Source organism: Phragmites australis, chromosome 11 (genome assembly GCF_958298935.1).
Source record: "Phragmites australis chromosome 11, lpPhrAust1.1, whole genome shotgun sequence".
Classification (NCBI taxonomy): Eukaryota; Viridiplantae; Streptophyta; class Magnoliopsida; order Poales; family Poaceae; genus Phragmites; species Phragmites australis.
This window is the reverse complement of record NC_084931.1, coordinates 21,287,318-21,312,010: the sequence shown is the minus strand read 5'-3', so window position 1 is coordinate 21,312,010 and position 24,693 is coordinate 21,287,318. Positions and strand designations below refer to the sequence as shown.

Sequence of the window (24,693 nt, the reverse complement as noted above, 5' to 3'; positions counted from 1 at the left end):
GATCCTAAGATGTGGTGATGATTTTTTTTTTCACACAAGTCACAAGTGTGATAGCTTAGACAAAACATTTGATAAGCTTATGTATTCTTAGATTGTGAACTATACAAGCCTTAAACATCAATAAATCCACATTTACGCTCAGGTTTTGGAAGATCCATGCTGTAGAAGTACCTTAAAAAAAAATAAAAAGAAACGTAGAGAGCACAACTTGATACGGATTACATGGTTCGGGGTGCAATTGAAGTCGGGAGGAAAACCACACCCCGGTGGCCATTTGCAGCTTTGAGCGTGCGCCGTCGCCCGCGCCGCGCATCCATCCTCTCCTGCCGGTGCCCGTCTCCGTGACTGGTGTGGACCGCAGCCACTACTCACAAGAAAGCGGAGCACGCAGGCGGAGCACTCGCTCTGCTCGTCACACCAAACGCACAGATCGATTGACATGTGCCGGCCGCAGCCTGATGGGCACGGCGCTCCAGAACCCGCGGCGTGGCAGGAAGGCAGAGTGCAGGGACCAGGCGAGGCGAGCAGCGGCCTGCGCATGCAGCCAACCGAGCAGAACAGCACCAGCACCAGTTGGATGGGACAAAGAGTGAGAGAGAGAGAGCCCCGGGGAGGCTGGGGGAGGGGCGTGGGGACGAGGCGACAACGTGACGCGCGGCGCAGGGAGACAGGGCGACATGAATGGAAGGCTGGAGAAGCCATCGAGTGAACTGCAGCGGCAGCAGCCGAGAGAGAACCGGACGGATGTACGGTACCGACGGCGATGGCTGCACGCGCACGGCACTGCTGCGACCACCAATAATCGTGCTGCTCGCTCAATAATGCGCATCTAAGACCGACGGACTGTTACGAACGTGCAAATAATTACTCTCACTTTCGTAACACTAGTCACTTTTAACCAAAAAGTCTTCTCAAACTACTCGATATTTGACAAATCCTAATGTATTTTTTAGCATTTTTTTTCCATTTAGCTCATATCAATCCATACTTTATTTCGTTATTTATGTAACTCAATACGGAGTATTAATTATAAAAGAAGTATTTTGATTATAAATATTTTTCTAATGCTTACCTAAATTTTCATGATTGATAAAAAATATTAAGTATTTCGAAAGTCAGGTTCATACGAGGGTTTTAACAAGTTAAAGACGGGCGCTCTCTACCTAGGTTTCTTGTCGACACCATCTGCAGATATCGGATTGCACTCTCATCAGTTTCGGTAGACATGGAGGAGTGTTTGTTCGGAACTCAGAAATTTATACGAGTTTTGCATAAATTAATACAAATCCCACAAGAGTCCTTGAAATTTTACTAATCCATACTTCATGTCGTTATTTATGTAACTCAATATGGAGTATTAATTATAAAAGAAGTATTTTGATTATAAAATATTTTTCTAATGATTACCTAAATTTTCATGATTGATAAAAAATGTTAAGTATTTCGAAAGTCAGGTTCATCAGGGTTTTAACAAGTTAAAGGCGGGCACTCTCTACCTAGGTTTCTTGTCGACACCATCTGCAGACATCGGATTGCGCTCTCATCAGTTACGACCTTTTGGTGTCGGTAGACATGGAGGAATGTTTGTTCGGAACTCAGAAATTTATACGAATTTTGCATAAATCAATACAAATCCCACAAGAGTCCTTGAAATTCTTTTCTATACCCTAGTTCCTCCGTGATTTCGTCCATGGCTCAATATTTAGCTATTGTCGTCTAGCAGCAGTGCCCAGAAGTGGATGCTTGCCCGGTAGGGGTCGAGAATCACGGCTAACGGCGATCTGTCAATACACAGGACGAACATTTACCTAGTTTATATGCTTTTAGTTGTTGTTGTAGTTAGTTGTTGTTGTACTCCATAAAGCTCAACCCTTGGATCCTGATCAGACGACGCTCCTATTTTTTTCTTGCCCTCTTGCACATGTTCAGTACATAGAGTGACGCTCCCAACCCCACCGGCCTCCTACGTCTCCGACAACACTACAACCACCCTCGCCACCGCCCTGACCCTTCGCAAGCTTTGCTACACCACCATCCCATGGTCGGTGGTGCCTTTTGCCACCACACCACTCCAACCCCTTCCCCCTTCTGCCAAGGTGCCATCATCGCCGGTTGCCTTGCCGCCTCAAGCATTCCTCAAAATCCACGTACACCACCGGAACCCTAAAAAAAAATTCCAACTCAAATGGAAAAGAAAACTCGACAGAGCTCATCGACCGTAAGAAATTACTGTAAAATTTTAGTCGACTATTCCATAGGGGAAAAATACAACCCCCCAAAAGTCACTTGTATTTTGACTGTCCCCCAAAAGTTGTTTGTTGAAAAAAAAAAACCCCTAAAGGTTCGACTTTGTTGAAAAACATCCTAAAAATTCAAAAAAAAATTAAAAAAATTAAAAAGTCTAAAAAAACTAGAGACAATTCTAAGATCTTCTGTGATTTTTTTTTTCAAAAATAATATCATTTACAATATATTTCATGGAGAGTAAGTTTGAAAAAAGAAAAACATGCAGTTCATTTATTAATTCGAGTTAAATGCATAGTTAATTATTTACTCATTCAAAAATCATGAAATTAATTTTTTAGCCTTCTTATATGATCCTCTATCTTCTAAAAATACATGAAATCTTGAAATAATTATTGTAACGTGCAGAATTAAGTAAATGTGTTGCAGATATAACTAATCTATAACACTCCAAAATTAGTGAAACCACTTTTATTAGTTTACTTAAACAATGATTTGTATAGAAAAAATAATGGTAGACATGACAAAGTTAAAATAACATGAGTTAATTAATGAGCTGTAAGTTTTTTTTCAAACTTTCTCTCCATAAAATATGATGCAAATGATATTATTTGTGAAAAAAAATTTATAGAAGGTCTTAGAATTGTCCCTAGTTTTTTTAATTTTTATATATATATTTTTTAATTTTTTAATTTTTAGGGATTTTTTTCAACAAAGCCCAACTTTTAAACATTGTTTTTAACAAAACAACTTCTAAGTGACTTTTTGAGGGTTTTTACATTTTTCCCTACATTGGAGATGCGAAACAAATGACGGAAGTTCTCTTTTCCCTGCTTGGTACAGATGCAATCGCCGGCCGGATAAGCTCCGGACCTGCCGTACCCTGCCCTTTCTAGCGCAGGCCTGGCAGGAGCACCACACCTAGGCGATAGATACCTCCCAAAGTCTTTAGCTTAGCCATAGCCCGAGCCCTAGTCTCGCCGAAGAAAAAGGAAGACCTGTGAAGGAACCAGTACCACCAGAGCGCATGGCATCCATCGCATCGCATTGTCCAGCAGGTCGAAACGACTCGTTTGCGTGGCGGCAGCTAGGCTGCGTCCTACGAGTACGCCCCGCCCTGCCCCTGCCGCCGCAGCTTTTAACCGCGCGGCGCTGCAGACGGCGGCCGCGGCAGCACCGCAGCAGTGCCAGCCAGAGGCATGGCGCAGAGGCCGAAGGGATGAGGGGAGCCGGACGGAGCTCCTGCCTGCCCAAAGAGCAGAGAGGCCTGGTGGCGATCGATCTCGGTCGCACAGAGGAATTTGTCAGAGCGTCCCGCGCGCCCGGCCGGTCCTTACACGGACGCAGCACGGTCACTTCAATTCCACACGGATCCTTGTATCTCCCGCCCCTTTGGTTCCTCTCCGTCGTCCGCCCCTTTGGTTCCTCTCTCCTACCTCCGTGGAAAAGCAAGGGAGAAAAAAACTTCAAGAAAGTACAGTTAAGCAGCTATGGATATAGAGAGAGAGGAGTCAAAGTACAGTTAAGCAGCTATGGAGAGAGAGGGGTGAGGCTAGCTATCTACGGTACAGACTCTAGGCTAGGTCTTCGGAGTGCTCCTACAACTAGAAGAGATTCTTTTATAGAGAGGGTAAGGGGAAAGCAAGGGTAGCAGAGCATCTTGTATTCTTGCGCTTTCTAGCTCTAGGAAGCTCTCCATCTAGCTACTGCGATGCTGCCTCCTCGCTGGCCTGTGATCCTGTCCGCTCTGCTCTGCTCTCTAAGCTACGAGTAAGCGTGGTGGCGTCGTCGGGGCGGCGCTTCCCGTCGCACTCCACCGCGATCGCGGAGTGGCCGCCGTCGCTGGCCGGCGGCCGCGCGGACGAGCTCTCCCTGGGCTTCAATGCCGGCGCCGCCGCGTCCGGGTTCTGGGGCTCCGCTTCGTCACGCCAGGCCGCCGCGCTCAGCTTTGGGGCGATAAACGCTGCCGGTGACGTCGGGATGGTCGTCGGCGCGCCCGCGGCCTCGTTACACAACCAGAGATCGGCCGCGGCGGCGGCAGCCGACGACCCCATGTTCCCGCTCGTCGCCGCAGCACAGCGCGCCCTCGACGCTGACGCAGCCGCCGCCAAGCCGGCCGCGACCGGTGGCGCCATCCAGTTCTGGCAGGCGCAGCCGGCGGCCGCGGACGGATCCTCCGGCAAGAAACCCCTCGCCATGCTGGACTACGGCCGCGGCGGGGGCAGCTCAGGGTTCGGCGCGGCCACGTGCCACGATTGCGGCAACCAGGCGAAGAAGGGGTGCGCCCACAACCGCTGCCGCACGTGCTGCAACAGCCGTGGCTTCGAGTGCGATACCCACGTCAGGAGCACCTGGGTTTCCGCCGCGCGCCGCCGAGAGCGCCTGCAGCTCGCCGGAGGCGGCGCCAGCTCCCCTCCGCACGCGGCTGCGGCAACCAAGAAACCGCGCCTCCTCGCGTGCCCGACCACCAACTCACGCACCTCCACCTCCAACGCCATTACCCCTCGCAGCTACGACACCTCCTCGAGTCACCAAGGCAATCACAACACACCCACGCATATGGACAATTGCTCAATTGAAGAAAGATTACTCACCCATCGATTCTTCTGTTCGATCCTTCGCAGACGCGTCGTTCAGGGACAGCCTGCCGCGGCAAGTGCGCGGGCCGGCAGTGTTCCGGTGCGTGTCGGTGACGTCCGTCGACGACTCCAGCAGCGCCGAAGTCGCGTACCAGGCGGCGGTGACCATCAACGGCCACCTGTTCAGGGGGCTCCTGTACGACCAGGGCGCCGAGGTCGACGGCCGCGCCACAAACAGTGCCGTCGCCGTGCAGCTCGGCACCTCCAACCTCCATCTCGGCAGCGCCTCGACCGCGGCCTCCGACCTGTACGGCGGCGGTGCCGGCGGCCCGCTGATTCTTGGTGGTCTGTGCTACGGTAACACACCATGATCTGCAAAGTACGTAACACACTGCAAGATCGGGCGGCAAGGGTAGCAATTCTGTCGTGTCTTCTTTCAGCTTAGTTCTTATTTAGTATAGTTATGTTTCATATTGTTGCTGATGCTATCACGCCTATGGAGTCTTTGTTACCGGAAGCTGGAAAGGAAATAGTTCAGCAATCACAGGCTAAATTTGTTCATGCTTGCATAAACTGGGAACTCAAAATGGGATGCTGTACAAATAAATTTCGTAGGATTTCCATGTAAGTTGTTCACAATGCGGGAATTTCACTGAATTTTCACAGGAAATTTGTAGGAACGATTTAACTTTGAATAAATCTAAAGGAACACTAGGCGCTACCTATGAAAAGTCAGCGACCACCCGACTCAATGAAGAAGACCTCCGCCCGACGGCGACCAGTGGCCGGCGACGAACGTTAGGTCTGGGGTTAGGGTTCCCGGAGGGAGGGAGGCTGTCCCGACGGTAGGTGACAGGCGGGGCGGCGAGGTGGCGGCACTTCTAAACTGACATAAACTACACAACTTAATAACTTCACGTACAGTTCACTTGGAGAATGCTGCATCGTTAACGGGCCTCTAGGAGTTGCACTGGTGATATTGTCTTTCGATCGAATGGAGAATTCAGGGTTTGGTTTTCCAGCTGCAAGGTTTGACTCTTTGAGTTTTGATGTTCCCCATGCCGTCACTTCACTCACCGTGTTGAGTGCTTTGGCTTCCAAGTACCAATCTCCTCAATCTCCTTTACCTTATTCAAGCTGCCCCCACCTCTCACAAATAAGTGTTGTGTTAGACATTGATAAGTTCGTCAACATGTTTGACAACAAATTAATCATATAGCAAAGATGTATTATGAAACTAATTTTCAAAGACAAACCTGGCTACATCATTTCGAAATTTAAATTCGTTAACCGCACGCGATCCAAAACACAAGAGAAGGAGTACGGTTCTCTCTCTCCCGGTTCCTATCTTGCGTGTTTTGTTTGACACCATGGATCATATCTTACCTGGCTAAGCATCTTATCCATGCATCGGAACTTGTAGCCGAGAGGAAAATGTGCAATGCATGTGTTGATAGGATTTCTTGGTCACATTATAAAACCGGTCCGATTGGGAATCACTAGTAGAACATACCGGCTGTGGTTATCGCTTCCTGTAATCCTGTTAAACAATGTGGAAAGGATATCTATCCCTGGACCGATTTACTTGTTATTTTATGCCCCCCGATACACTTCTTCTACCGGTACTTTAAATTTAATGATGAATCTATCAATATCATTGCATATGAAAAACTATTTTTTATATATAGTAATGAAATAAATTTTTAAATTGAACTGTATGCATTAAGGACAACATTTATATACTTTGGGCTTCTCCTAATCTTTGTACAAGCCCATATTTATTCCTCCTACCGGATCCCATCAAGAACTAAAAGGATGTGAAAGGTGGCGTTGATGCGTAGGACTGTACTACAGTTACTTGATACCCGTGTTTAAATATTTTTTTCAAATCAGACATTCTCAATGTAAGTCGGATTTTATGTCAGATTTCAAATTGTATTTTGTGTGTTCAATTTTTTTTTACCTAATTAGACATCTAAATCAGAGTTTGATTCTGATACCTATATCCTTGTCTAAGTAACACTGGACTGATTGTGGAAACATGTTCATGGGCATTTCTCACCTAAACATCTGAATCAGAGTCCTCTTTTTTGGTTGGAGTAGCAATTTAGCTTGGCTGTTTCTCACCTAATTGTGTCTTGTCCGAGTGAGTGATTCTTGATACACATGCAAATATTTGGGTAATTGACTGTATGTGATCGAGATTGTTCTAGTTTTATTATTTACTATCAATAAAGTTTGAATTCATTTCATACCACTGATAAGCCAGATTCTTCACTTCATACTATCACAATTACATGACATCTATTTTTCTCCATTTGGCTATATGAAAAGTCCTGGAATTTTTTGGTACTGTAGCATAAAAATGGCTTGCAGCTAAGCTACAGAAAATATAACCAGGGTGTACCGTAGCATGATTGGGTATTATTTTCTCTGTATCGAGTTATATTTCCCCAACCTATTAATGTCAATGCTGGGGCTATTTTATTTTCGAAGTTGAGTGCAACAAAAAATGATAATCAACATGTAGGATAAGTAAAAAAAAAATTATTGCATACAAGGGGCTGCGATATTATTTTCATTTTGTAAATTTTATGCTACAGTACCATGACATTATATTTCCGCGCTGCAATTTTGCGCTGTAGTGGCCACAGTACCATGACATTATAATTTTCGTACTACAGTACCACGAAAATATTTTTGAAATTATGTCAAATTGCGTATTATTTTTTAAATATCTATATAAAATAATATTATTAAAAAATTCCTTTCTATATGGTTATTTTTAGAATGTTTGACATACTAAATCGCGGTAACATCGCGACAATAGCATAGAGTAAGAAGTTTTGAATTACCATTGGTACATAGTAAAAACGAACTTTGTCGATTGAGGAGATGTTGATCTGCTGAGCAACAGCCTTCACTATTCGTTTGGCCAATGAACATTCAACATCAGCACCTTCTTCGGCATGTAAGATCTCATCTGCCAAGAACCCCATGTTGCGCACTGCTCGGATGAACTCACCTGTAGACTTAGAGCGAATCACTAGGCTCGGCGTCGATCGAGATCCAAAGGTCGGAGATCCATCTGTCATTAGGAGTAGCCCACGGAAGAGATCCAGCAAATTGTTGGATCAGGAATAGTGCCACCCGACCATCATGTAGGATGAAGCAGCGCCTGATGCAGCCTCGGAGAAGTAGGGCCGAAACTGTCGGTGCCACATTGGGAATCGCCTTCGCAAAATATAGAATTCAAATTTCAAAAGTCGCACATGCTGGTTCTCCATAACTGAAATATATACTAATTTCTGATATGTATATATTATTTTTTATATGTATATACTTCTTTACAAATAAAATATATATTTTTGTGAGATATATATACTCCTTTTTAAGATATATATACTACTTTTTAAACATCTATTAGGAAAGAAGTATGTACAACTAGGTGTACAGAAAAGACTTCCTATAGGAAAACTAGTCTATACTTTTGGGAGTACATACTGCCAACTCGATTTATAGTTGATCTTATTATAACTGAAGTATATACTACTTTCTGATATGTATATACTAGTTTCTGATAAGTATGTACTATTTTTTAATATGTATTTACTTCTTTATAAGTGATTTTTGTGAGATGTATATACTAATTTTTAAAATGTAAATACTTCTTTCTGAACACTCATTAGGGTAAAAATCCATATATAGACAATATACGAGACTATATTTACTAAAACAGACAACATATTATCGTATTTATAAATTTAGCATGTGTATTTGGTACCTCACTCATCGAAAACGTGCTTTTGGTACTTGAGCTACCAAATATGGTATTATACACCATATTCGACATATGATATGCCAAAAACGAATGTATTTAGCATATGAGGTGCCGAATACAGGCTCCCATTGCTGTGCACCGAAGAAAAAATGAAGTCGTTGTAGGTGCGCGTTTAAGTTTTTTATTTAACTTTTGATTTTATCTGAAAGTACAAAAATAGTCAAAAAATGCTAACTATTTTTGTGAGCAAATTAGAGCTCATTGGTAACCCATTTTAATTAGTTTGATCCAAAAAGTCTAAGCCTATATTTAATTAAAATTCTCCAAATAAGCCTGCTTTTATAAATTCTAGCATTTTTTAATGCCTCAAATAAATTCCCAAAAATCTAAAAATAATCACTAATATTCTTCTCATGTGATGTACTAATTTATAAATATATTTTTATCCCTAGCTTATTTGGTAAAAATGTGAGTTCCTTTGTAATACTCTATTTACATGTATTTTTATTATTTCATGTGATATTCTCTTTTTTTTTTTATTAAATTTGAATAAAAAAATTTCAAACCATTCATATTGATGCATAGAACCCAAAAAATTATAAATTTACTAATATTTTTCTCATGTGATGCATAACAGGTTGTCAACTACTATAAGAAACATAAAACCCAGGAATTACGAATATATATTTACATTAATCTTTTCAAAGCAGGTAGTGCTACAACAAATTTTAATATTTATCAATTAAATATGACAAATGATATATCTGAAATTTAAACTACCATATAAGGAGCATGTAGGTGGGGATACCATCTCTCATAGCAGGAAGGCATAACCATAGAAGAAATGAAGCACACAGAACAACAAGAAGATGCTTAATATTAATCTGATAGGTTTCCCGATGTTTTCAGCTGGGTGCTGATAACAGATTAAATGGAGCATGCTTGAATTAATCTAAGAACAAAGGTTACATGTTTGAATTTTTTATATTCAAATTGAATTAAAAAAGATAATATTACATGAAATGATAAAAATACATATAAATGGAGCATTACAAAGGCTTAATATTAATCTGAGAACCAAAGTTTTGTGCATGTTTAAATTTTTTATTCAAATTGAATTAAAAAGAAAATATCACATGAAATGATAAAAATACATATAAATATAGTTACAAAGAAACTCACATTTTCACCAAATAATCTAGGATTGGAAACATTTTTATAAATTAGTACATCACATGAGAAGAATATTAGTGGATTTTTCTAGATTTGTGGGAATTTTTTGAGGTATTAAAAATTACTAGAATTTATAAAAGTAGGTTTATTTGGAGAATTTTTAATTAAATATTGGCTCTAGATTTCTAGATTAAAACAATTAAAATGGGTTGCTAGTGAGTCTAGTTTGCTCACGAAAACGTTTAGAATTTTTGGACTATTTCTGTACTTCCAAATAAAATTGAAATTTAAATAAAAAACTTAAACGTGCATGCTTCCTTCTTTCTTCTAGCTTCTTTCTTCGGTGCACAACAACGGGAGCTTGTATTTGACATGTGAGGTGTCGAATATGGCATTGTACACTGTATTCGGTATCTCATGTATCAAATACAACCGTTTTTGGCACCTTATGTGCTGAATGCGGTGCACAATACCGTATTGGCAGCTGAGGTGTTGAAAGCACGTTTTTGATGAGTGAGGTGCTGGATACATATGCTAAATTTATAAATATGATAATATGTTGTTTATTTTGGTAAATATGATCTCGTATGTTGTCTATTTATGGATTTTTGTTCACCCATTAGTGGGCGAGTATGTACACTCAGTAGTACAGAAAAGACTTCCGTATGTATGTGTGTGTATTTTACATGATGCGCCTTAAACAAATATTTAACACGTCGGCCAATCTACCTCATCGAATTAGCCCAGAATCAGAAAATCCTTCTTACAAAACCAGAATTCACACATTATAAAATAGGAAAACTAATGACTGCAAGATCTCTATTACAAAATAGGAAAACACTTTCTAAAACCGAAAAACCGATGAACGAAAAATTCATAATTAATGTGCCCGTGACAGTCGCACCTTCCTGCTCAGTGCGCGCCCCTGCGTGGTGCGTCCTCACATGTCGCTCATCCTGCACTGTAGTACTCGATAGTGTTCAGTAGTTTTCGAATAACTGTTGTTTAGTAAATCTTCAGTAATTTCTATGATTCGAATACTTCAGTATGTCAATAGTTGTTGTTATGTAGTTTCCGCTCAGTAGTGTTTAGTAGTTTTTTAGTAGTAGTTGTTATTCAGTAAATCTTTAGTAATTTCTATGATTTGGATGTTTCAATATATTAGTAGTTTTGTTTAGTATGTCCGACTCAGTAGTGTTTAGTAGTTTTTTAATATATCAGTAGTTTTAAGTCATTGAAAAACTATTCAGTAGTGTCAGTAGTTATTGCTATTCAGTAGTGTCAGTAGTTCTAATTCACAGTAAATTGTTCATTAGTGTCAGTAGTTTTTGATCAGTAGTGTCAGTAATTGTTTAATAGTTTCAAGTCATAGTAAAATTGTTCAGTACTTTGTGTTAGTAGTTGTTAGTTATGACAGTAGTATAAGTAGTTTGTTCAATAGTGTTAGTTATTTTTGGTAAGTAGTTTCAAGTCATTCAGTAGCTTCAGTAGCTGATGTGAGCGGAGGAGCACTGAGGGCGCTGGGGGCATGGGCGAGGCGCGGTGGCTAGAGGCAGCGTGATGGCCAGTGCCAAGGTGGCTGGGGGCGTGGGGGCGACACATGGAGGGGGTCAGGGTCAGGACACGCGGCGGGCGTGGGGCCGAAGCGAGCGGGTGTGCGGGGCGGGGGTCGGGGGTGGGGCACGTGCTGTGCACTGGAGGGGGTCAGGGGCGACCTACGCTAGTCTAGGGTGGGCTGTGCTGGTGCGAGTGCGCTAGACCGGGTGAGTGTAGAATAACTATTCACTACCATGTGTGTGTACACACACTTTTAATACGGTGGCTTGAGCACTTATGTTGTGGTGCACTATTCATGAAATGCTATTCAAGATCTTTACAAGCTGACAAAACCAATAATTCAGCCGGTTACACAACAATCATAATAATTCTACTCGGTAGTCATCATTTTTATCAATAGCTTATTTCAGAAGTAACAAAGCTTTCTCTAGATATCTCTAGTCATGAACATATGTGGTAAGTTTTTATCATTACCCCAAGCAGTCCCACCCAAAGGGAACACTTATCTACAAATACAGAGTTCTCCTCACCCTAGTACAGTCACGCCAGATGCAAGGCTTACTTGAGAACTACTGAACATGTTTCTCCTATAGGGTACCATTCTATTTAACGTGTTGCGCTTTAAATAATATTCCACACACTAGAGCCTAAACCAATCCAACCCGCTGGAGCGACCCAATAGGCCCAAGGGTGGGGAAAACATGAATACATATATTATAAAACAGAAAAACACACGTTACAAAATAAAAAAAACTTATGCCGGAGTGACCGAAGGATACATATTTACGTGATCCAAAAAAACATGTTGTCACAACCGAAAAAAATATGTTGCATGACCGGAAAATGGCTTGATGTGACCGGAAATTCACTATTCAATAACCAAAAATAATAATTCTAAAACCAAAAAATATGTTGCTTTATTTGACAGCAACGCCATGTATGAAGTATAGAGGAATAACGGCATGCGATATTTCCTCTCTGAACAAGGAAACAAATCACCTTAATCAGAACAATTTTCTGCTAATCAAGGAAAGAGATAACATACGAGATTCCCTCTCTAAGCAAGAAAACTAATCACGTAATCAAGGAAGCAATCTCCGAGCAATTAAGAAAAGGAAAATTAGTTAAAATGATCATGTAACTATATGTGTGATGCTTTCCCGATGACTTTTATTATTTTATTGCTATGGCCATATATGTGAAGTGTGAAGTCATTTGTTATATTATTTTAATCTTATGAAATCACTTGTTTTATTGTTATAAACATTGTTTTTTTTCTTCTGATGATTATCTTTTTTGGTTGACTAAAAGACCACTTCTGTGTTCAATAGAAATATTTCATTGTTTCATCTGTACTTTTCCGGTTCTAACAATTATCGTTTCCGATTGAGTCAAGATTCCGCGTGTCGAACTACGCTTGCACTGATGAATGGAGTCTCTCTCGTCGGTGGTTGTCGGGGAGGAGGCACATCGAGACGAAGAAATTCATGCCCCTCTCAAATCGCCCACACTGATATTGGCTACAAATTCAAATATGGAAATCTTCGCTAGTTTGTGGAGAATTAGAGTGGAGAGAAGGAAACACCTGTGAGGGATCAGTGACGTCCTAAGAGGAGGATGAATTAGGACACTTAGAACTATTTTAGCTCCAAAAACAATATAACATAAACCTATCAATTTCTATCTAAATATGCTTTAGGTTTATCTAGTGTGTCTACTCTATAGATCAAAGCATTTGTAACCTATATAAGAAGGTAAATTGCAAGTAAGGAAATACGAAAACGTAAATAAGATAGAGAGAGCAAACTCGGCATAAGGATTTTTTCCGTGGTATCGATGGCATGAATGCCACCCTTAGTTCACGTTGGAGTTCCACAAAGGATATGCTGCCGGTCGGCACCCGGTCACGGCTCTTGGACCACCAAGTCACAAAGACAAGGCCTCCACCCGGATGAGCCACCAAGCCACCAAGGTAAGGTCTTACCACTAGTCTCTCTTCCAGTTCCTTGCCGCTGTGATTACTTCGGAGCTTGAGCCACCGAGACAAGGGTCTCCGTGTCCCCATACACGCTTCTCGTCGTCGCTCCACACCAAGTTGGAGGGTCAACAAGTTTACTGGCGAGTCACCAAGACTCTAAGGTGCCGACGTACCAAGAGGTACATGCTTGGATCACTCCTTAATTCACTCTCTAGGCAGCAATCACCTAGCAACACACTCTCTAGACCTATAAGCACTAATCACTCTCTAATCTTGTATTTAATTACCTTGGATGATCACTTAACACTTTGGTGGTTTGGATGTCTTCTCAGGTGTATATGAACTTCTCTAGACTCCAGCTCCCTCAAATGACTACGTGAAGAGGTATTTATAGCCTCAACCCCGTGCGCTACCCAATAACTCAGAAAAATTGTTAACACCGGATGATCCTAGTTGAGCTCCGATGAAATGTGTCATGCTTTGTAATGCAGACATTTGTACCATTCAAATAACTTCACCGACTCTTGGTAATGCTCTTGCAACCTTTTCCACAAATCTATATGCCATCTACAAAATGCATGTTTGCCTTTTGTCAAACGATCTATTGGATGTTGGTTACCTAATTATGAAATTAATTACCCTTGTTGTTTTGGTTTGAAACTTGCTATTCTTTGTGTCACTATTCATATGGTGGTGGTCCCTGTGTATAACACTTTGGCTGTTTATAAAATTTAGCCTGTCGCCAGAGCCCATTGTAATAGATGGCTTCTCACCACCATTCCAACCTTTGTAGATAGCAAGCAGTGTATCATATTTCAAGTGGGAATAAGGTGAATTATGAGCGTGCAAAAAAAGTGAATGGTGAGCTAAATCTCTATTTATGCACCAGCGCTCTGTTAGCAGTAATAACTGGGATACTCGATAAAAACAGTCTGTCTTATGCACCACTAGCACTATTAACCGGAAAATTTGATAAAAAAGTAGTATACCTAGCTTCTGCTGATCCCAGCAATGCTTTCTTTTAATTTATCAACGCAAATATACCCCATATGTTCAGTTTATTTACCAAATTATGCTCTCTCTCTCTCTCTCTCTCTCTCTCTAAATTGCACGCTGTCTAATATAAAGGAATATGGTGCAGAAAGTTTGCCTGATATACCCTTCTTGCATGTTTCTCTTTTAGGCTGGCTTGCAAATCGCAGGACGTCATGCTTCTTTCAGCATTCGCATTTTGAAGTTTCATATGTTACTTACAATTACAAAACTATGGATGCTTGAATGCTACTTTAAACCTCTTTCCTTGAATACATATTGTTCTATTTTTCGATAATTGGAGTAGCACCTTCCAGTGAGGCAACATACTGTAGCACCAGTATCTATGCTCTGTCAAGTTTCTGAAATTTTGTTCTAAAATAATGCAGAACTGATCGTCACATGGTTATAAGAATTAATAGTGGTAATAGTTTAGTGGATAAAACAAAAACCTTAGCATTGTTTGCAAAAGGAAAATAATAAATATTCTACAACAACTACTTTTCTCATTGTAATAAGTAGGGTTGAAAAAGGATCGGATATAAACGGATATCGCTGATCCTATATTCAATTCCATAATTTCTCTTCGGGTTTGGAGTCAGATACGATAATACCGAATACAGGTATAAATACAAATAGTCTTGGTCACGGATACATATCGATACGGATCGAATATGTGACGAGTATGATGCAGAAAATGTCGGTCACGAATATTTATTCGAATATTGAGTAAAAGCAACAACTATATATATCGTATATGTTATGATTGTTCGATCATTCCACGTATCCAAACTCAACTACATTAGAGGTCTAGCAAGCAAATCAATAATATACTTTCATAGAAAGAGTTATGTTAGAGTGAAATGAAGAAGGTATGAGTGCCCAATATACTGGTTGAAATTTCTATTAATTATTTAAATGTATTAATAACTTCAAATAAAAAGATACCAACTAGAAATTTATAGATCCCATCGAGAGCTATACTTTTCATATAAAAATCGTCTCCATCTGTCTCTATATGAAAAAATTATCAGCTTCGAAAGATATATTTAGATAGTTATCGGATAGTCTTTGTTTGTATCCGATTTTATTCTTAAATATTCGATATCTGATGGATACCTGACTCTCTATATCCGAATCCGATACAACTATCTAAAATTCGATCTGATATTCAAGATTTCTTTCGGATATCCAAGATCCGATTAGCTTATAAAATCAGATCGGACGGGCAGAAAAAATCCGGTATGTTTTCATCCTGATAATAAGATTCGTATTGTTTGCTGTTACATGACTGTAAAAGTATTTTCCAATCATGGACGTCTTACTTCATAATTCCCTCATGTTGGTGCACTTTGTCCATGAAATATCTACAAGCGAGTAATCAGACTTCAATTTCATGAACTAGGCACAGTTGTTTACTTAGCGTTAGATCAATGGGATGCTTAGAAGTACAATGTTCCAATGGAACAGTGTCACACGCGATATCTTATTTCTGCTGGTAAGCTGTGCGAGTGTACATGAATCGGCTCTTTCATTTGTTTATGTCGTATATGCGTTGAAATGGAAATGCAACCCTGGTACATTCGGCATGGATCGCACGTATGAACACATTTCTCTATCGTGTTTAACTAAGAAATCATACGAGAAGATAGTCATAGATAATTACCACTAAATGGACATCACAGTGGAAGAAGAGTTATGCATATCCACCAAAAGAAAGTAGTCGATCTCGTCACAGACTGAGCGTCTCCTCCTAATGTTCTTATTGCCAATCAACACCGTAACAACGGCATCAGTGCATCTATGGTATCCACACGTACAAAGATAGAACGCCGTATGCCAGTGTGCTAGCACCACACTCAGCTAGGGTTTCATGAGGAGGTTGGGAAGAGGTGGCAGCCAGAGTTTTAGTGTGACGAAATCCCTATACTCATATCCCCGTCTTCTCTTATATAGAGCACGCTAATGGGTCTTCCATATTGCTAGCCCATTATGGCTTTAATCCCTTATGGATCAGAATTAAATCAAGTTCACGTACGAATCTAATCTAAATTGATGTTTTCTCTAAGACATATCACCAACAATCTTCCATTTTCACTAGAGTCCATCATGCAAGTAACTCAATGTTTGGACCCGTTAAATGTGTGACCCATTAGGTTCATATGTGAACGATCGTGACATGGAAACCCTTTCCAAACCATAAGTCAATAGCGGCACCTAACATGACATATTGACTCTCGAACATACATAAAGATCATATCAGCAGAATCTTAATATACACATACACCAATCACTTTGCCTCACGACATCAATCAAGTTCAAGGCAAGATACGTGCCATCCTTATGATATCTTGACTATTCACTCGTTCTTATAGTTGATTACTATCTCGTGATCAACTCTTTAATCATATTTGTATGACTATGCCATTCATTACTCCATCCATATCGAGAAGTCCAGAGATATCTCTTCGGTTATCTAGGAGGAGAATTTTTTTATCTTGATCTCTTACATCCTACGACATATTTCGTAGCATACCCGAAAGCTACCTTTGTAACTAACTAGTTACAGAGTAGCGTTAAGTAACCCCTAAATGTACTACTACATATTCTGTGAATCAATGATAATCCTAGATTTAAGATCTCGAATGTACACTATTTAAACTATAATTTATAGCACAATAAATAATATTCTAATAATATTTCAAGTAGATCAATTCAACACTATATTCTCTTATATATATATATTATTAATTTGATATATATATTATTAATTTGGTATCTTGATACGGTGAATCATGATCATCTACAACTCCCCTTTGCCAACGCATTCCTTGCAACGGTATCCACATGCGTTGGGGCCTTCGGTTTGCTATACCCACTTCCTCGCCTGTAAACTTCGGCCTATTCCTCCCGTACAGACGTGAATAGGGTTTCGCCCCTCCCCACCCTCTCCTCTTCGGTTGGTGGCGGTAGCCGGCCGCCTGACTCCTAGTCAGCCTCCTCGCAGAGAAGATGCCTGAGACGGCCTCCCTCGTGACGCCAGCCATCCGCCGTGTACCTCCTATCTGCGCCGCCGTGTCCCCCGCCGTGATACTAGATGTCTGGATCGGTTTAACTAGTCTGATTTCGGTTGAATTATACCCTCACTTTTACTACTTCTAACCAGCAGTCCAATTTTAATTTGTAAATAAGTAGCCCTGTACTGTAATGTTATATGACTGAAATATGTGCAAGATATAATCTGTGTGTCACTATTCACTATCAAACTGTAATTTTACTTTTGTAGAGATGTACATGTTACTTTTTATTCAATGAAAATAAAATAGCGTACCCTCTAAACTTAGTACTAATCAGACCATCTTATATTTTCATGCAAGGACAAATACACCATGCCCTGCAAATTTAGAGTATCAAAACAATGAAGTACACGTCTTCCCACAAGAAAAGTGACTCTGCGGATCCAGTTGATCAAATGATGAAGTGCAAGGATATTCGTTCAAGAAGCTTGCTTATTTTACATTTTATTTTGTTCTGGAAAATTTTATTTTATTGAATTTGTTATATATAGTTATAATTTGTGTCAATTTCAAGTGTACAGAATCTTTTGTTTAATTGAAATAAAATTATCTTGAGTTTTCTATGATGTGGCATGGGTTGTCTTTGGTTGATGGATGTAAAGATGTATTTGGTAGATTTAACAAGCAATACGTATTAGCAATAGCAGCCCCTAAATGCACATGGCTAGCTGTAGATTGCAATGGATACAAGCGTTGCAAGATCTTAAGTATATCCATTGCTACCTTGCAACATATTTTTACACCTGTTACTAATGCATGTATATGTGTTGCAATAGACCTTTGCAACGCCACCTATGGCAACACATACTAAATGCATTGGTATAGGCCTTAGCAATGCTTATATAGGCCTAAAATGGGTGTTTTTTTATCTATAAATCATTATTATCTCATATAATGATATAAGATTAAAGATCATTTAGGATAACATCATAATAAAACAAAGAGTTCCACAAATAAGTTATATACTTGTTGGTCAATGTAAATGATAATTATTTAAAGAACTAAATAAACGATTGTTCAAAAGCACATAAACATAGGTATGATACAATCTCTCACATGCACTAGATTCAATCATCCAAGTATCTAATACTTATAGAGCTCATGCGTGCCTCATGCTTGGGCTACGAGAGAGGTTTTGTTAATAGATCAACAATATTTAAATTTCTGTGCACCTTGCGTATCTTTACATCACCTCTATCTATGATCTCTCAAATAAGGTGATAGCGTCGTAGTATGTACTTGTACTTTTGATGTGTCCTAGGCTCCTTAGCTTGTGCAATGACTCTACTATTATCACAATAGAGGTCTATTGGACAAGATGCATTAGAGACCACACCCAACTCAGAAACAAATTTCCTAATCTAAACAACCTCTTTTGCAGCTTCAGAAGTTGTTGTGTACTCGACCTCCGTCGTTGAATCGACAACCGTTTTTTGTTTGCAACTCTTCCATCTCACCGCACCTCCATTAAGGTAAAACACAAATCTAGATTGCGGTATGAAATAGTCCTTGTCAATTTGTAAGCTAGCATCAGTGTAACCATTTACAATGAGCTCATATCAATGCTACACAGTGGGCTTCACCTGAATTTGATTAGTATCTGCTAGCAACACTCAGAGCATAGGAGACACCCGAATATGTAAAGAGCATGGCATACAAGATGGATCAAATAGCCAAAGCATATGGGACTGTACTCATATTGTCCTACTCATCAGGTGTTGTAGAACACTGATTCTTACTAAGACTAATACCATGTGACATTGGCAGAAAACCTTTCTTGGAATCCTGCGTATTGAACTGTTTCAATGTACGTACTTTGGCTTAATCCATTTAGCCTTTTTGATCTATCTCTATAGATTCTTATGCCCAATATGTATGCTGCCTCTCCTATATTTTTCATTGATAAACTCTTTCTTAATGAAGACTTAACAACTTCAAGTATTGGAATATTATTTCTGATCAATAGTATGTCATCCACATATAAGACCAGAAACACAAGTGTACTCCCACTAACCTTCTTATAAACACAAGGTTCTTCTTTGTTCCTGATAAAGCCAAACCCTTTGACTACTTTATCAAAATGAAGGTTCCAACTCCGAGATGCTTGCTTCAGCCCATAGATGGACTTTTAAAGCTTGCATATCTTCCTAGTATTTTTCGGATCGACAAAACCTTTCGGATGTGTCATGTACACATCCTCACTTAAGTTTACATTTAGAAAGGCCATTTTGACATCCATCTACCATATCTCATAGTCAAAATATGCATCAATTACTAGGAGAATCTGAATAGACTTTAGCGTTACAACGGGTGAAAACATTTCATCATAATCAACACCCTTGAATTTGTTTGAAACATTTAGCCACCAATCGTGCCTTATAAATATGAATGTTTCCATCCATATCTATCTTTTTCTTAAAAACCCATTTACACCACCAATCGTGCCTTATAAATATGAACGTTTCCATCCATATCTATCTTTTTCTTAAAAACCCATTTACACCTAATAGTTTTTACACCATTGGGTGGATCAACCAAGTTCCAAACTTTGTTCTCTCGTATGTATTCTAACTCGGTCTCATGGCTCAAAGCCATTTCTCAGAGTCTGGTCCCACCATTGCTTCCGTATAGTTCTTGGGCTCATCATTGTCTAACAATAATATATCGTGTTGCCCCGTAGTTAGGAGTGTGAACCGTTCAGTTGCGCGACGTGCCCTTTCAGACCTAAGTGGTGCTGGTGGCTCAACAACAGGTTCTACAACATTTTGCACATCTTGTTGAGATTCAGTAAGAGCTGAAACCCTTTCTGGTGTTTCCTAAATTTCTTCGAGTTGCACCATGCTCCCACTAACTTTCTTTGAGAGAAACTCTTTCTTCAAAAAGACACTATTCCGGACGACAAACACTATACCTTCTTCCTGATTATAGAAATAATATCCTTTGGTTTCCTTAGGATACCCCACAAAGGCACATTTATCAAATTTGGAATTAACCTTATCCGGCATCAAATGTTTTATATAAGCCTCACAACCCCATATCTTAAGAAAAGACAACGCGAGATGCTTCACAGTCCATATCTCATATGATGTCTTCTCTACAGCTTTAGATGGAACCCTGTTAATGTAAACGCAACAGTTTCTAAGTGTATCCTTATAAGGACAATGGAATATCAGATTGGCTCATTATGAACCGGACCATGTCTAACAAGTCTTGGTTCCTCTGTTTAGATACCCCATTCCATTGAGGCTTTCCTGAAGGAGTCTACTATGGAACAATTCCAAATTACTTTTGATGATCACCAAACTCATGGCTCAAATATTCACCTTCATGACCTAATTGTAGAAATTTAATTATCTTGCCCATTTAATTTTGTACCTCATTCTGGAACTCCTTAAATTTTTCAAAGGATTTAGACTTGTCCCTCATTAAGTAGATATAACCATATCTACTAAAATCATCGGTGAAAGTAAGAAAGTACTAAAAACCACCTCTGCCTGTAGAACTCATTGGCCCACATAAATCTATATGTATAAGGGACAATAATCCATTTGCCCTCTCACTTCGACCGATGAAAGCGTCTTAGTCTTGCTAAGTAAACACGATTCACATGTACCAAATGATTCAAAATCAAATAAAGGTAGGAGGCCATATGTATGGAGCTTCTCCATGCGCCTCTCATTTATATGACCCAAGTGACAATGCCAAACATAAGTGGGATTCAAATCATTATGTTGAAACATCTTCACATTAGTGCTATAGATAGGCGTATCCTCAAGATCTAGAATATAGAGTCCATTCACTATTAGACAACCAACCATAGAACATGTCATTTAGATAAATTGAACAACACATGTTCTTTATTATGACTTCAAAACCACTATCTTCTTCCAAACATGAAGAAGAAATAACATTTCTACCCAAGTCCAGAAAATAATAACAATTATTCAATTCCAAAACTAATCTTGAGGGTAATGACAAGGGGTAAGTGCCAATAACCAGTGCAGTAACATTTGCTCCATTCTCGACACGAATATCCACCTCGCCTCTTGCAATAATTCTAGTCCTTCTTAGTACCTGCAATGATTTGCAAGTATGAATCATCACACCAGTATCAAATACTCATGAATCATTAGGACGAGTAGCAAGATTCATTTATACATGAAGTGGAAGTCTCACTTCCTTTCTTTTTCTTGAGTTCTTACAAGTATAGCTTGTAGATCCTTTGCTAATGGCCAGGCTTATGGTAGTGGTGGCAAGCATCAATAGTAGCAGGGCCATCCTTGAACTTTCCAGCAGGTTTAGGCTTAGAGCTTGAGATCTCATATGAAGTCTTAGCCTTGGCATTGCATTTTCTCTTCTTACTATTTTTCTGAACCATCATCACATGACTAGAGCTTTTCTTAATGTTTTACTCAACAGTCTTTAGCATCCCATGCAATTTAGCTATGCTTTTCTCCATGCTATTCATATGAAAGTTTGGAATGATCAATGTAAAATTCGCAAGGAGCGATTAGAGAATCACATCAGTAGCTAACTCTGGGCTAAGGGAAAAATCAAGCTTTTATAGGCTCTTAATGTATCCACTCATCTTGATCACATGAGGACTGACTGTGCTACTTTCTGTCAACCTGCACGCAAACAAGAACTTTGAGGTGTTGAACCTCTCAACCTTAGCTTGGTTCTCAAACATGCCACGAAGTTCCACAATCATATTGTAAGCATCTGTATTCTTATATTGCTTCTAAAGCTCAGATTTCATTGTGGCAAGCATGAGACAACTAACATCAAGTGCATCATTAGTGTGCTTCTCATAAGCTCATTTTTTAGCGGCTGTGACACTCTCTTCTAGTTCAACAGGATAGTGAACCTCTAGAACATATTTATTTTTCTCTTGCTTGAGAATAATTCTCACATTACGATACCAATAATAAAATATGTTCCAGAAAGCTTCTTTTTTTTTTAAAGAATCGATTGCAAGTTAAAATTGGAAGTGTTACTAGCGGTAGGTGCCATGATCTACAACAAAAAATAAATATGCAAATTCAGCACTATATTTATGTGAATCTTCTATTAAATAATATAACAAAAGACGCTCCACTATATGTTTTACAACCGTTTTCCCTCTAACGATATATAGTGTTCCAATATTCATATTAATCTAAGTTCTAGTGAGCTTTGACATCACTGCTAGAAACCTAGTGACACAGGTAGGCAACAACTTGCTAAATAACTCTTTATATGACTCTTGTTTGTTGGGTGGCATCGAATGCCCCGACGCCCAACATCATGCCCTAAAAAGCAAAACTGTTTTGATAGCTTTGTTAAATAAACTAATACTATGCTATAGATGTCTGGCATCCACCCCATTCATTAAGATAGTAGAAGGCACCCTACTTTGTTAGACCTACGACACAACGATCCAATTTTAATAGGTGCAACTATTGGAAGGGTATCAATTACTTTTAATTTTTCTGAGGGAAACTACTTTATTATGATGATCATATCTACCACATATAAAACATGAAATAATAGTATGGCAGGAACATAAAAAGTATCACTGATAATCAGATTAACTGTGACATAGTATGGCTCATCCCATGGTGATCTCCATCGCCAAGCTTCCCGTCCTTATAGCCATCATGCTTAAAGGTTCCATGATCATATACTCTACTACATCTAATAGCTAGCAATGAATTACATGATAATATCAAGCATCACATGTCAACACACATGCTGTTATACAATAACATGACAACCTTAGACTACAATTAACCATGACTCGCAGGGCACAAAAATTACATACATGCACCACATACATAATAAGGCCATACCAATTACATCATTCTTTGAAAAAACAAGTCGCGCACGCGGCCAGGTGGGAGAGCAAGCTAATCTTTTTTGTCATATAGTTCCATCATTTCACACCTCATCTGACCCCAATTACATCAAATTGTGCATCAACCGATCCATCACATGAACCGATCACAAGAATAAAACTAGATCCAATCTATTACGACAACATATCATCAATATGTGACCAATCCAGATAAAAAATTATACATGTAGGCTCTAATACCATTGTTAGGAAATGGGTAGGCTATGCTAGGACAAATCAAAATTTCTCTACCGTGTTCAACAAGGAAACCATGCGAGAAGGGGAACATGGATCATTACCCCTAAATACGCAACACAGCGGAAGAAGAGTCGTGCACATCCACGAAGAGGAAGTAGTCGATCTCGTCATGAACCGAGTATCTCTTCCTATCGTCCTTGTCGTCGATCAGCACCGTAGCAATGGAAACAACGCCTCCACGGTATCCACACGTACAGGGATGGAACGTCATACGCCTATGTGCTAGCATCAGGCTAGGCTAGGGTTTCGTGGGGAGGTAGGGAAGATGTGACGGCCAGGGTTTTAGGGTGGCGGAATCCCCACGCTCACGAACCATGCCTCTTCTTATACAGAGCACGCTAATGGGCCTTCTACGTTGGTGGACCATTATGGCTCTAATCCCTCATTGATTAGAGTTCAATCAAGCCTACGTATGGATCTTATCTGAGTTGATGATTCCTCTAGGGTATATCACCAACATTCACCTCATCTTTCAAGTACTAATAGAGAACATGTTGATGTATTGCACCTCTCCTTGCACGTTATGTGGAAAATGGATTTATACACACGGGATGGTCCGACGCGTATATGGGAGGCATCGCCAGATAAAGTCCAGAGGAATTTCTTTTGGTTCAATGGAAGTTGGACTCATACATGTCAGATGGTCTGGCGTATGTATTGGAGGCTTCACCAGAGGATTTAGTGTAATAGATAGTTTTGGGTGGAGGATTCACACCAGATGGTCCAGTGTTTAGAGATTGTGCATACCGGATCATTCGGCATTCACAAAAAATATGGGTGGTTAGGTAACGGCTAGTTTTAGACCTCTAACCTATATATACCTCTTCATTTCATCTCCCCGGGTAACCTTGCCATTCAAAAGAGCTTAAACACTTAGTGTGTGATCAAGAGGCAAGGGAGTGCACTAGAGTGATTTGCAAAGTTCTTAATTGAATATTAAGGACATCATTAGTGTAAGGAGAGTAGCAAGTGTGCATCTAGCTGTAGTCTAAGCTTGATTTGGGTCAAGTGAAGTTTTTTTGGCTTGTTATTCTTGGTGGTTGGCAACACCTAACTCGTCTTGATGATTGGAGGTGTCTTAGTGAGCTCTTAGAGTTCTTGTGGGAACTCCAAGAGCAAGTTTTGTGCTTGGTTTAAAG

The 24,693-nt window shown here is 39.9% G+C and overlaps 1 protein-coding gene across 1 annotated transcript; it reads left to right on the top strand.

The window, feature by feature from the left end:
- Positions 1 to 4,085: 4,085 nt before the first annotated feature.
- LOC133885315 (protein LATERAL ROOT PRIMORDIUM 1-like) lies at positions 4,086 to 5,465 on the top strand. Its single transcript, XM_062325007.1, has 2 exons — positions 4,086 to 4,780; positions 4,869 to 5,465. The coding sequence occupies exons 1-2, from the start codon at positions 4,225 to 4,227 to the stop codon at positions 5,192 to 5,194; spliced, it is 882 nt and encodes a 293-aa protein (XP_062180991.1). The 5' UTR covers positions 4,086 to 4,224; the 3' UTR covers positions 5,195 to 5,465.
- The last annotated feature ends 19,228 nt before the right edge of the window (positions 5,466 to 24,693 follow it).

Bases quoted from the DNA above. Each gene is read 5' to 3' on its own strand.
- LOC133885315 (XM_062325007.1), top strand. From the start codon at position 4,225: ATGGTCGTCGGCGCGCCCGCGGCCTCGTTACACAACCAGAGATCGGCC. The intron at 4,781-4,868 runs GCAATCACAACA...GATCCTTCGCAG, and splicing joins CACCTCCTCGAGTCACCAAG to ACGCGTCGTTCAGGGACAGC.